The following is a 14795-nucleotide window of genomic DNA, read 5'->3' on the forward strand; positions in this document are numbered from 1 at the left end:
ACATTAAGTGACACCTCAATACATATCTAAAAATTTTAATTGACTATTAACATGACTAGTTTATAAAATTAAATAAAATCAATCTAAATTAAAGAATTTCAATGACTCAAGTTTTTCATACAATTAAATTTTTATTTCATCTAATTTCATAAATTTATTATATTAATAATCAATTAAAACTTTTAAATATATTAAAGTATTACTTAATATATCACATTAATAAATTTTGACACCACCAATAAATAAAAAATAAATTTAATTAAAAACAAGATTTTTAAAAATCAATTTAAAAATCATATAATCTTTCGAGAACTAATTGATCATTCACTTATACTTAATTCTCTTTTATTTATACACAATCATAATCATCACCATATAATGTTTACACGCTACAATCCAAACGAAAATCATTTGACCGTCAGAAAAAAAAACAACAGATAACGACACCAACAGAAAATCAACGAACACAATTTTCACATAGTTTTATACAATAATCTCCACTTTAAGAAGCTACGAAATACTACTACTAATAAATAAGCTTTAGTAAAATCCATGCAGCACTTCTGGTGTTGCATTTTGCATCTGACCATTTTGCCCCAAAAATTTCCATTAATTTCTTATTACACCATGTAACGGTTGGGCATAACGACGTCGTCCAGCATCCACAGGTCCATATTATTGTTGTTATCGTTGTAGTTGTTAACGTCGTTCCAAACGGCATCACCACCTATTTGCAACGGTTGCTCATTCTCCGATCCGAGAAACCATTCAAGATCCGAGATCTGCTGTGATAGGTCAGAATCCAATCCCTCTATGCTTCCATTGTCGCTGCCAGTTTGCACGGTAGAGATAAGTGGTGGCACAAGTGACTGAATTTCGACCTGAGACAGCATCTCATTGCCAAGACACTGCTTCTTGGCCAATGGAGGGGCTACCACGACGTTGTCCTCAGAAGCATCCGGAAAATTGAGCTTGGCTTTGTTGCCGCGGATGCGTCTGGCAGCGTCGTCGTAGGCTCTAGCGGCCTCTTCGGCAGTGTTGAACGTGCCGAGCCAGACACGGACTCCTTTGTGTGGGTCCCTTATCTCTGCAGCCCACTTGCCCCAGGGCCTCTGTCTGATTCCTCTGTAGACGTTCTTACGGACCCTCTGACGTGGATTGGGACCTTTCGTCTTCTTATCTTCTGCGCCACCACCAACAACCGTTTTTTCCTTTCCTAGTACCTTGTCACATGCTACCACTGCCACATGAACAAGACAATTAGTGCGTTATCATGAAGTGAATTGATACCTACCTCACATAACTAAACTACACAAAGCTTTGTAATTTTCTTTTGTTGTTATTTTGAAGAAAGTTACAAAATTTTCATCATCTCAAGTTTTTAATGTATATGTCGGTTGCTAGCACTATTTTCGTGCGTAATTAATGGCTACTATTTCTCATGAAAAGAAGGTGCGTTTGGCTTTGATTATAACATCAGTCTACAAACAACGTATAAGAATCAATTGAACTGATGCCTTTTTTATTCTTTGTAGAAAATTGAGATTTAGCTGTGTCTAAGTCTAACCATGTGTACATATATTTTATATTTTTTTAATTTCATAAAAGGTTGAAGAAAACTCCAGTTATATCACCTTTTCTTCCTTTTTTCAATTAAGATAAAGAAATAAATAAAATTCATACTTTTCAATAGTAGGAAAAAACGTGAAGAAAACGAATATGGGTTTTAGAGAAGATTGTTAATCCAAAATACTCTACCAAAAATACCAAAAATATCTTTTACAATTTCTTTTATTTAAAAAATAATTTATTTATTTAATCACATTTAAAATAAAATAATATTTTTATATATATAAAAATTAAATTCTATAATTTACTATCCAATAATTAAATAAAATATCTTCACACACATTTAAAAGATCTTCGTTAGATTATCCAAAAATATATATATATATATACCAAGATAGTTCACCAAACCCCAAAAAGCTGATAGACAAAAACAAGATGAAAATATATAGAGTTCTCACCATCATGCTGAATTATCGAGCAACCGGACAAGTTTTAATTTTGCGGTTTATCTAACTTCGCTTAATGTTAAAAAATATTTAAAAAAAATAAAAAATATTTCTTGAACTCATTCTAGCCCAAAAAAAAATTTCACACACGTACTAAAAGAAGGTATAAAACCAAGAGAATAATAATTATGAATCTCACGTGATTTTCTTAGTGTAATATTTGGTGTTCAAATAAAAATAATTTCAATAATTAAAGCCAAGAAAAGGTGATTGGCCCCATGAAGAAAGCTATATACGAATCAAAGGAACATATACGACGAAAAACTAGAGCATAGCATAAAAGCGATACCTTTGTTGTTGTTGTTGTTGTTATCTGGGATTTGAGGAATTGGTGGCTGATCCTTGTTGTTGGAGTTGTTGGCGGTGACCGTGGCGGCGTCAAAACCAAGGAAGTCGGAGAAAGGATCGAGCTCAGCCCATAAGTCCTGAGAAACCAATTTCCGGCCACGCTTGACACCAATGAAGTCTGAGATGATAGCACCTCCGCACATCTTTGATCTTTCAGAGAGAGAGAGAGAGAGAGAGAGAGAGAGAGAGATATTGTTGTTAGAGAAGATAGGGAAGAAAAAGGGTGCACATAAATTGCTGTTCGTGCCTCGTGAGAAGCAAAACTAGTGTGAGAGATAAATGTGAGCAAGTGAGAGAAACACCTAAGTTATACTCAAGAGCATAGGCCTTGTGGGTCCCACCTTGAATCCAGAATCAAAGGCGTGTGTTTCATCATAGAGTCTGTCCAAAAAAAAGTGCTTCATCGTAGAGTAGTACAAACTACAAAATAGAAAGTACAAACAGGACCTTAAATTTGGGACAATTTGCCGTAATAAATAAACTGGCATCTAATATTATCAGATTATACAAAATACAAAATAAATATTAAAATGTATTTTTTTTACAATTTATATAAATCGTGATAGAAATTTTACAGTTTATGAATATACGTAATCCACTACAAAGATGTAATTGTGAATTATGTTGTAAAAAAAATAAGTATAATCTACAATAAATATGTCGTAGTTTATGTGTAAATGACGAGTGTGTATAAATTGCGACAGGGATCTAGTGGTTTATGCATCAATGAGCAGTTTGCATAAACATAAAATAAAGTAAATATATGGTGAAAAAACATACATAACACACACATAAGTCCATGGAAATAAACTAAGTACCATCATATAATACAAAAGTACACGACAAATCTGACATACAAAGGTATCATTAATGAAAACATGAAATAAACAGCTGCGACTCCTGCCTATCCTCATCCTCCTCGTGAGAGTCATGTCCAAATGCGCCTAGGAGATGCGACCCTGTACCATATCGAGCGGCCCGTCTCACTCTAGCTAGCCTCTGGCGCTGTTGTGCTGGAGGATCGACGGGTATGCCCACGCCATATGCAGATGGAGGCGTCCCTCCCATACCCAACCGACTGTCATACGGACTGCTAGCAGGCTCATTTAGGTCTATATGAAACTGGAACTGATACCCCTGAGAGTCAGACATATGGGGCTGGTACCGCTGCATATCCTCCATATCTGGGCGATATCCCAGTGCAACGTCCATCTGGGGCTGGGTCTCCGGCACCTGATCCTTTGGGGTATGGTGCTGAAAATGCGGAGGGTCGTCATCCCAGATAAGATCTGCAAAGTCGAAATAAAATTGTGAACTGCCGACCTTGTGGTCCATATCCATGTAAAAGTCGGGCCCACCAGGTCATCATACATCTCTCTATGAATCTCATGGTATATATGAGAGCTCGAAACATGTGTAAGAGGAACCTCCTGGAACCCCCGCCCTGCCTGCTTAGTGGGTCTATCACCAGGACCACCAGATGCGACCCCTGATGTACCACCCCGACGCTGAGGACGGCCACGCTAAACACGGTGATCGGCATGTCCGACTCCGTCGCCACCAGATCTGTCATCTTGAATCATGTCATCCAGCCATCGCCATTCCCGGTCTGTAGCCCGGGTACCAATGTGTCGTCGCCGCTCGACGCGCCTGTTATCAGGCACGTCCGGCATCGGAACCCTAGAAGGCGCCTGTGACAACCTTCTCTAAACAACATCCTGACCGATCTCCTCGGCCCTAGTATCGGCAATAAAGGAATCCAGCCCTCTCCAGATAGGATACGATCCTGCATGCAGAGGCATGTTCTGCTGCCTCCAAACACTATAAATACACGTAGTCAGCTGGAGCATGTGACAAAAGAAACCAAACATTTAAAAAATTAAACACTAACTTAAAGTAATCTAATACAAAAAATACAATATTAAAATTTAAACAGGTAACAGATCCTATTTGCTAATCACAAAATTCAATGAAAGGCATAAACGATTCAAGACCTTAATATAAATTAATTAAATAATAAATTTTATGATTTAAAATAATAATTTAAATCTAAATTTAAATACCTAAATAACAATCATCAGAAAAATATTATACGAAATACATTAACTAAAAATAACCAAACTAACCTCTTTGTTTATGCTGCTAGCAACGTGCGTAACGCTGTTGAGCCTGTAAAGACTGCGTGCTTCCGCCATAATCCTGACCCGATCTCAACTCAACCAACCCACACTTTTCTCTCTTTTCCTCTCTAGAAAACCTCTCCTTCTCTCTCTAAAAAACCTTACAACCACCACAAATGTAATCCGCGAGATCCCTAAAGCGTATTTATACTAACGCATAAACTGCTAGACTCCTGTTGCGGTTTATGCACACTCGTTATTCACACATAAATCGCGACACTCCTGTCGCAAATTATGCTTATTTTTCCTACAATGTAATTCGCAACACTCCTATAACGAATTTATGTGTATTCATAAACCGCGAGACTCTTGTTGCGATTTTCATAGATTATAGAAAAATTGTATTTTAATATCCGTTTTATATTTTGTATAATCTGAAAATATTAGATCCGATTTTATTTATTATAGTAAATTGTCCTTAAATTTACAATGGAATTATGGTTAATAAATTTTTTTTGTTTGGGTTATTATTTGGTGTACTGCCCAAACTAGGACCTTGGGGTGAAATTTAAGAGAAAATATGGGGATGCGCTTTTTCTATATACAAGAAAATATTTTTTAACTAAATTTTAAATTGAGCTTTTGAATCTTTTATTGAGTTTTAAATTAGTCCTTAAACCATAATTTTTATTCATAATAATATTAAAAAATATAAATTTTTTTAAAATTATGATCTATTTTATTTTGAAAGTATAGATTATACATGACACAAAAAATTTATAAAATCAAATTATTTTTACAAAAAGTTGTAGATTGACAAAAATTTCTTGTTATGAAAGCCAAGGTTTCTGTAGATAAAAAATTAAATAATAAAATATTTAGTTATTATTTTTATATAAAAGTCTAATTTTTTATAATAATTAATTTTAACATTTGTTATCTAAAATTTAAAACAATTTAACACGTATATTTTTGCATTTAATTAAGTGTTAAGTCTGTTGCACAAATAGAAATAATTATTTTTTATACTTATTATTTAAAAATAATATTTTTCTCTTTATGTATATAAAAATATAATTAGATACTAGCATAACAAATTATATTGATAGTTATAAAATTAACTCAATTTTTTTAAACAACTGAATATTGATTCTAAATTTTAATTATGATATTAGTATTTTCTCCAAATTATATTAATAAATATTTGAAAGAAGAGAAATAAAAATATAAATTAAAAAAATAAATGATAAAAATTTAAAATTAAATAAAAAATTAAAAGATATGTATATAATAATAATATTTTTTATTTAAATTATATTATTTTGTTAATTTTATTTTCTGTAGAATAAAAAAAGTAGAAAAAATAGAGAATGAGAGAAAAGAGAGAGAAAGATAAAGATGAAGAATGAGAGTGAGAGTTTGTTAATTTTGAAAGAATTTTTTTAATTGTAATAAAAAATATCGGATGATATATTTTGATTTGTCAAATTACTAATATAAAATATAAATTATATATAGAGTGAAAATGGTAGAGAGAAATAGAAAATAGAGAAAGGTAGATGAGAGAATTTAGAAAAAGAGTTTATTAATTTTGTAGAAAAATATTTTCTCTTAGTTTTAATAAGAGAGCGTCATGTGACACATTTAGTTATTAAATTAGAAAGTAATATATAAAAAAATTAAAAAAAGAAGAAGGAGAAAGAAAGAACTCTTTAATTTTAAAGTAAAAGATTTGATTTTAATTATAATGAAAAGGAGAGGACTCTTTAAATATTGATATTTATAAATATTTTAAAAAAAATAAATAAGTCTCTATAAAATTATAATAATTGATCTATAAGTCGTTATTTTAATAAGTTAGAAAACTAAAAAAAAATAAGAATTCTATTTAATATGACAATTTTTAAGAATTTATATTTTTAGTGTTTTAGTCTTAAATAATTTATTTAATATTTTTTTCAAAGATCTGAAAGTTAATGACAAAACTTATTTTAATGAGTTTCTTAATATTCTATTTTTTTTCTAACAACTTATAAGTTCACATACAATTTTTACTCTTAATAATAATAATAATAATAATAATAATAATAATAATAAATTTTAGTAATGTATTATTACCAGTGACAAGCGTTGCTAACTTTATTTAAAACAAAAAAAAAATATTTGTCACCAATTAACTTACTTCTAAAATTAAAATTAAAATTTCATTAATTTATTAAAATTAATTTATTGGCGCTAATTCTTCTCACCGCTATTGACATGCTCAGCCACGTCTCTTCTGATTACATTCCTAGATCTATTTTTGTTGTTGTTAAAATGCCCTAGATTTTTTTTTTTCGTTGTTCATTTTAGGGGTGTAGCAATGGGATAGAAATTGGAGGTGATAATTACGGATGTTGGTTCGGATGTAGTCACCACTATAATAAAAGTCGTAAAAAATCGTCAGATTTATTGTAAATTTATAAAAAAATTAATAATTAAAAATTATTATATAACATCTTTTAAATATATTAAATTATTTAATAATTTTTTATTATTAATTTTATATGAAAATCAATTACCTACTAATCTGTTTTGTTCATCAAAATATAATAAAAGGAGTATTAGAAAGTCAATAAAATTTGTGATATTTAATTATTAATTAACTATCATCAATATTTTTAATAGTATAAAATAATATTTAATAATATAAAATTAATTATTTTTCTTTTAATGATTAAGGGTTGTTTCAACAAAAATGTTGTCCCTAAACTTTCTCATATAATGATATATAGACAATTGCGCCAAAACCTCTTGTAGTATACAAGGTAGATTATCCCTTCTGATTTCTGACATAGAAGCATATTATTATCCCAGCCCATTTTTAATATGGCGTTTAAGTTAGAGTTAATAAAACCAATAAATAAGTATTTAATTATTTATTATCAATATTCATGTTTTATGTGGTGAGTATTCTTTTGTTCAGATTACAACAATCTTAAAAGTTTAAAACAGATCACGTGTTTCCCCATTTTCTGTTCTCTCTTTGTTCCACTGCCGTCAAACAATATCCAGCCTCCAAATCGAGAAACGAAGGACCCATACTTGAATTTGCATTGTGTCTCTCCATGTTCTATTTCTCTACAGCCTGCTCTGCTGTAATTCTGAAATTTTGGTAACTAAAGCCATTTTCAACAAACATATTATTCTGTTTTCCTCGTTCTTCTCTCTGTCCTCTTCTCTTACACTATTGATTTCTGTTTTCACTACACTCTAGAGACCATTACAGAAATGTGCAAACTTGATTTTGTACTCTTTAATAGTTTAGATGTGCGAGTTTTGAATTACAATTTATTAGCTGATTGTCGAATAAAAAATATTACTTATTAGAGAACATAATTAATAAAAAAAATTAAAAAGGAAAAAGGAAAAAGAAAAAGTGTTCCTTCACTTCCTTCTATCTTTTCATATAATAAGAAAAAAAAAAAAGACGACAAATACGACGGTTTTTAATTTACATATGGCCCCAACGCTGGTGTATGAATACGATATGGGGGTGGGGAGTGCTTAACAAGAATGTGGTGACAGTCCTGAAGCAACTCGGACCCTCCGAGTTATCAACAGAAAACGCATGGTCCGAGTTCCATGCATTTGGGTGACGTCACTCAGCAACTCGGACCCTCAGAGTTCTTGAATGCATGCGGACCGTCCGATTTCCGTTTCGCCAATCGCACAGTCCGAGTTCGCTGGACAGGAGACACGCGTCGCTTCCCCACCTGATGCATATACGGTGCTATGTTAAAACAAGAAATCCCTCTCTCTCACCATCCGAATACACCACTATCTCACATTTCACTCTCAAACTCAGCTTCTTCTTCCTTTCTCTGTACTGGTGTTGCATGGTGGAGAAGAAAAATGTCAAAAAAATATAAAATTAAAGATGTTGATCGATCTGAGCTTCACATTATTCATTATCTCAGTGATCCTGATTATGTAAGTATTTTTTAAATTTTTTAAATTTTTGCTAAAACGTATTTAATTTTTTATGTGAATAATTATTAAAATTTAAAAATTAATTATCATAATTGTTGTTGTTAGTGTTAGAGTCTAAGTAGTTGTGAAATATAAATAAAATGATTATTATATAGTTTTTTTTTAAATTTATTTACAGATTATTAATTATATTTATATATCACTGTTAGGCAATTTTTTATTGTTATTGTTGATAGGTTTTGTGTTTTGGAGTGTTGCAGAGAGGGAGAGACCGTAGATATTAGTAAGTCATTAGGAGTTTAATGTTTTTGTATTTTGAATTTTATATTAATTTTTATTATAATTATAATTAAGTGTAATACAATCTTATTTAAATTAATTTATAAAAAAAATTAAGTATAATTGTTCTGTTATGGCAGTAGTTATGTTAATGTTATTGTTCTTGTGAGAAAGTGTTAATACTAAATGATTAGTTAGATTCTTTTTAATTAAAGCATGTTTGATTTTCCTTTATGAGAATATTTATAAATTATTAATTTTAGTAATTATTATTAGCAAGTTAATGATTACTGTTGTTAGAATATAATTGATGGCATATACTGATTGTTAATAATTTTTATTATGGAGGAAAAAAATATTTAGCAAAAGAGTAATTAACATTCGATTTTATTGTAAATGATGTAATATTGTTGAAAATATTGATTAGGAATATATGTGGGTGTAATGGGTTTCAGCTGCAGTTACGAATAATTTTTAGGATTAATTAAATTATTTTGGAAATTAGAAGAATTAGTTATATAATCAGTAAATTCATTCATGATGGTAAGTTAGTAGTTGTTAATTATCTGACAAGTAAGTTGTTATGTTTTTTTTTATTGTAGAAATCAAGAATGTTGACATGTAACCATCCAGTTCCTCCGGATCGGTACAACGATAGAGTGGAGGATCATTTGCGAATTACCGGGTTCTATCATGTGTCTCAGATTGGGATAGTGCAGTGTCAGAAAGCATTGGTAAATGCTCTAATCGAACGTTGGCATCCAGACACACATACGTTTCACCTTCCCATTGGTGAATGTGCTGTGACACTTGAAGATGTAGCTTTAATTCTTGGTCTTCCCACAGATGGTCTTCCAGTGACAGGGATGACAATGAGTAGTTTTGAAACTTTGGAGGCGGAGTGTTTGCTTCAATTAGGGGTTGCACCGCGAAAAGAGGAGTGTAGATCTAGCTGCATAAAACTGACGTGGCTGAGGAATCTAAAAGAGAATTTACAATTGACTGATGAAATAAATATACAGAGGTATGTTAGGTGCCACATTATGTTGCTGATTGGAACGATCTTGTTTGGGGATAAGTCTGGGGCAGGTGTTCATTGGAAATTTCTACCCTTGCTACGTGATTTTGTGAATATTGGACAGTATAGTTGGGGCTCGGCATGCCTAGCACACCTTTACAGGGCGTTATGCAGGGCATCTCGTTATAACTGTAAGGAAATAGATGGTCCACTAACACTTCTGCTGGTATGGGCTTGGATCCGACTACCTTATCTATCGCCGGTTCCTAGAGAACCACGCAGTTTTCCACTAGCAAACAGGTAATACTATGTTACAATGTACCCATTTCTTGATATTTAAGCTTCAGTTGATCTAATTGAGAACATCATTTTAGGTGGCGTAACTGGGAGCGTGGTGACCGACGATTTAGATATTTGAAGCTAGATCACTTTAGGAAGGCTTTTGATGAACTTCAGGAAGGACAGGTGTGTTTTAGTAAAACAAGTTTTCTTAGAAAGCATCATGCGTTTTTAGAATTTACTTGCATTGTGGGTTGTTATGATGAGTATTCCCTAATTTTTCAGTTTGTCTAGGTTGCTTATGCTGTGGATCGTGTGGATCCAAACATAATTCCTGCTGAGGTCTACATGCAAGCGGTTGTTTGGAGCGCTACAGTTCCATTAGTGTCATTTGAATGTATCGAGTGGCATGCGACCGATAGGGTCAGGCGACAGTTTGGTTTCATTCAGGGAGTACCTACTGTTGAGCAGAATTTGGATAAGGCCCATGGAGAGGTTCTGACTGGTCCTAAGAATCTTAACTGGGCCACGGCACCGAGTCATTCAAAATGGGTGATGCATTGGACAAACAGGTATCACTACGTTCTTTCTGAGCTTCCCATGTCTTCAGAGCATCATTTGGATACTTACATGAACTGGTACCGTACAAAATATGGAAACCGCTTAGCCTTGTTGAATCTTGTGGGTGAAGATAATGATGAAGGTAACCAGGAAATGGATGCGGGTAATGATGATATGGATGGGGGTAACCAGGATACTGAGGAGGGTAGTCAGGATATGGATGAGGACAATGAAGATCAAGAGCCACAAATATCACCTCCAAATCCGACTCAAGAAGAACAACCTCAACCCACAACCCAGTATCAACATCAGACACAGTTCACCTCATCATTTCCAATGCAGCAACAATATTGGGGTATGTCACAGTTTGAAACAGGTGAAGGACCTTCTTTTAGCCAGTTGCTTGGTTTCATGGCTGCAGATGCAACACAGTCACAATATGGCCATCAGCCTGAGATCATGCCAGGCAGGTATTCACTGGATGCGAGGTATCCAGGCCATACCTCATCCGTTGCTTCTGGAGGGTTCGTATCTGTCGACTCTAGTAGGAGTGACGGTGGTCGCGGTGTCATTAATAGTCAAAATCCTAGCCGTCTTAACATGGGACTTATTGAGGAAGACACTAACACACTCGAACGAGAAACCGATGCCTATCTAGTTGACGACCCAGATGAGGAAGGCGATGATGAGGAGGATGATATTGAAGAGTTTGATGAGGATGAAGAATCTCGTAACGATGGTATTATGTTTAATATTTTACTTTACTTATTCTATATTTGAATGTATCTTGTTTGCATAATTGGCCTCTGTATTTGGATTTTTCTTCTTGATTTGTTGTAATTATGTTGCTTATGAATATGTAATATGCTGCATCTAGTTGTTTATCCCTTGATTGGTAACAGGTCAGGCACACAGTCCGGATGACAACGTCAAAGGTTACAATCTAAGGATCGATCCCCTACGTCGGAGCGCTAATCGTTTTACTCCTTCTGTATTTAAAAAAGCGGTCAAGAAATGCAAGAGCATTGTGAAGGATGTAAAATGGGAAATGAGAAAGTAGTTGTTTAGTTTTTTGTTGGATAATTGGTATATGTTGGAAACTATGTAGTAATGACTTAATGTAGTTTTTAGTGTACTTTGTAATGTTCAGAGTAATATCTTTGTGTTGGACATTATGTAATAATAATAGCAGTAATGATCAGATTATATTATATATATATTGTGCTTATCTTGTATTGATATTGCTAATGTATTAATGATGTTTATTCTTTAATGTATTAATTTATGCATGTATTAATGATATCAATGTATTTATGTAATCAGGATGGATCAATAAAATAATGACTTTGATGTATTGATGCAAAACATATGCTCATTACGAGATTGATGTATTGATGTGTTAACCATGATATTATATAATGCCACAGATATGTCATAATAATAGATTGTGATAAATTATAGGGTTACATATAACAGGTAATGCTAATTAAATTTGCTCATTCAGATTATATTATACAATCTCGTGTTAAACATATGAAGCTAAGGGGCACCTCTGTTGGTATTCGTAGCACCTGTCTGACGGCATCTGCTACGACTATGTCCTTCAGCCCCACATAAAGTACATCTCCTAGGACGACGTAACATTCGCGTGTCCATCTCATTCAGAAAACGCGTCATCCTTGGGCGACCCTTCGTCACCCGTCTTAGGTACGGATTCGGAATGAACCTAGGTCCTATGTAAGCAGGCCATGTAGTAGGATTACCTAGTGGCCTAAACCTTGCTCGGTACACCCGCCGCACTTGGTCCATCTTATACACATCATGTACATACATTTGCCAATCCAGTCGCTGGTTGGCACAACATGCGAATACATGTCTGCAGGGGATCCTGTCCACCTGGAACTCACCACAGTCACATCGTAGGCCACGTAGATCGACTGCAAACTCCATTCCACTTGGCATCTCCCGAACCTCAAAGACCTCATTCTGGCGGTCAAAGCAACTAACCTGAATATTTCCTAATGCAAGTTGGTTTGCATGCAACTTGGAGGTCACGATTTCAGAGAACACATGCCCAGCATTGATCCTTGCTTCCGCCTCCGCTCTTTTTCGGGTGAATAACTCATTTAGCCTGTAGAATGTTGCCTTCACAAGAGCAGTTATGGGGAGATTGCGTGCACCCTTCAAAACTGAATTAATGCACTCCACAAGATTCGTTGTCATGTGCCCCCATCGATACCCACCATCGAAGGCCAATGCGTACTGCTCGCGAGGAATTCGGTTTAACCAGTTTGTGTACGCCTCACCACGTTCCCGTAACCGTTCGTAACGCACCTCATACTCCCGCACCGTCCTAGAATATCCTGGAACATGACAACATATGCAAAGCAAATGAATGTAGGTCAGTAGATTTATGTAAGGAAGATATAAAAATAAATTGCTTAAATTTGATAAATGGTTACCGATGTTCACGACCAATTTTTGGAGGTACGGTGCCTTGAACTTTCTCAAGAAGTTTGACTCTATATGCCTGATGCAAAACATATGAAAAGCTCTTGGAGGTGACCACGCTCCGTTACTGCGTTCCATAGCCGCATTTATGGATTCGTGCCTGTCGGATATTAGTCCCACACCATCACGAGTTACAACATGTTGACGAAGGTTGCTAAGAAAAAAATGCCATGCATCAGAGGTCTCTCCCTCCACAATAGCAAATGCAATTGGGACGATATTGTTGTTGCCATCTTGTGAAATTGCCACAAGCAAACAACCCTTATACTTTCCGTATAAGTGCGTCCCATCCACCTGTACAATTGGCTTACAATGTCTGAATGCCCTAATACAAGGATAATAACTCCAAAATACACGATGCATTACACGAATATCAGCCACCAAGTCATCGCCTTGATATGCAGGCATAGTCTCAAAATGAACAACAGCTGATGGCTCCTTGTGACACATGGCCTCAAACCATATTGGCAACGCTTCATAAGATGCCTCCCAACCACCAAATATTTTTTCAACTGCTTTTTGCTTAGCCAACCATGCTTTCCGGTAACTGACGGTGTAGTTGAACTTCGATTGGACTTCAGCTATAACCGATTTTACCTTCAATGCTGGGTCCGCCTCAACCAGTGGCTTAATTGCTTCTGCAATTGTGATAGAATCCAGCTTCGAATGATCCTGTGAAATGGTGGCTCTAGTACATGTGTGACTACCATTATACCTCCTTATAACCCAACAGTACCTCCTGCTGCTCAAGCTAACCCTAATAAGCCAATCACACCCTGACCCATATTGTGTACACTTGGCATAAAATGTCAGCGGCTCAGACTCAAACACCCGGTAGTCTACGCTTCGTCGTATACTATAGTCTTTTACCGCCTTAATAACAGCTTCTCTTGAACTGAACTCCATACCTACGCCAAATTCACCGTCTTCCACAATAGGAATTTCTGCTGGGACAACAGAAATAGCAAAAATTTCATTAACACGTACATATTTAAAAAACAATTATAAAGGTTAATCAAATTTCACTTAATCCAGCATGCTATAACTCGGAACCTAACAACATGTTATGATGTCACTCCATACAAATAACTAAGAACAGCAGCATATTTAAAAAGCAATCCGCATTTCCCGGTTCGACCGGGATACCAAACGAACCGGACCGGTCAGGCTGGTTCAACCGGCAAACCTTTAAACCGGACCGGTCCTGTCCGGTCCGGTTCATGGGAGTTGAACTGTTAAAAGGAACGCACCAGTGCAAATCATTATCACAAACTCATTCAATCCGTCATAACCACCATACCATGCACAATTTTATTATTAATTTCTAATTCATACTTCTAGCATATAAAAGTTAAAAAAATAAAATCAAACACCCCTAAACTTGCTAACTCATAACTGAATGAATGTCTAACTAATAAAGGACTAACACAACATTCATGTACCTGCAGTCATATATTCTGGAAATTCTGGAACATGCATGGCTTCCAGGTCTAAAACTCGCATGAAGGATGGCTCCTCAAACGGAACTTCGTTCCCGAGTGCATTTGCCACTTCCGTGACATCTGGGGCCATGGGTGCGTCACCTTCATCTTCATCTCCATTTGGAGCAACAAATTCATAGTTGCTTTCGAA

At 34.7% G+C, this 14795-nt stretch overlaps 3 protein-coding genes across 4 annotated transcripts; 1 reads left to right on the plus strand and 2 right to left on the minus strand.

Annotated features, from left to right (window-relative positions):
* Positions 1-328: 328 nt before the first annotated feature.
* On the minus strand, positions 329-2873 carry LOC112796399 (ethylene-responsive transcription factor RAP2-3). The gene is made up of 2 exons (XM_025838833.3): positions 2365-2873; positions 329-1240 (listed from the first exon to the last, which is right to left on the minus strand). The coding sequence occupies exons 1-2, from the start codon at positions 2564-2566 to the stop codon at positions 621-623; spliced, it is 822 nt and encodes a 273-aa protein (XP_025694618.1). The 5' UTR covers positions 2567-2873; the 3' UTR covers positions 329-620.
* Positions 2874-7559: 4686 nt separating this feature from the next.
* Positions 7560-11862, plus strand: LOC140184408 (serine/threonine-protein phosphatase 7 long form homolog). Of its 2 annotated transcripts, none has more exons than XM_072235181.1 (5): positions 7560-7697; positions 9397-10112; positions 10187-10277; positions 10386-11391; positions 11555-11862. In XM_072235181.1, exons 2-5 carry the CDS (start codon positions 9406-9408, stop codon positions 11710-11712), a joined length of 1962 nt encoding a protein of 653 aa, XP_072091282.1. In that variant the 5' UTR covers positions 7560-7697; positions 9397-9405; the 3' UTR covers positions 11713-11862. The 2 variants fall into 2 exon arrangements, with proteins under 2 accessions (XP_072091282.1, XP_072091281.1); XM_072235180.1 differs by having other exon boundaries at positions 7566-8515.
* Positions 11863-12191: 329 nt separating this feature from the next.
* On the minus strand, positions 12192-14123 carry LOC112794694 (uncharacterized). Its single transcript, XM_025836675.2, has 2 exons — positions 13115-14123; positions 12192-13015 (listed from the first exon to the last, which is right to left on the minus strand). The coding sequence occupies exons 1-2, from the start codon at positions 14067-14069 to the stop codon at positions 12192-12194; spliced, it is 1779 nt and encodes a 592-aa protein (XP_025692460.2). The 5' UTR covers positions 14070-14123.
* Between the last annotated feature and the right edge of the window lie 672 nt (positions 14124-14795).

This window comes from Arachis hypogaea, chromosome 4 (genome assembly GCF_003086295.3).
Source record: "Arachis hypogaea cultivar Tifrunner chromosome 4, arahy.Tifrunner.gnm2.J5K5, whole genome shotgun sequence".
NCBI classification, from domain to species: Eukaryota; Viridiplantae; Streptophyta; class Magnoliopsida; order Fabales; family Fabaceae; genus Arachis; species Arachis hypogaea.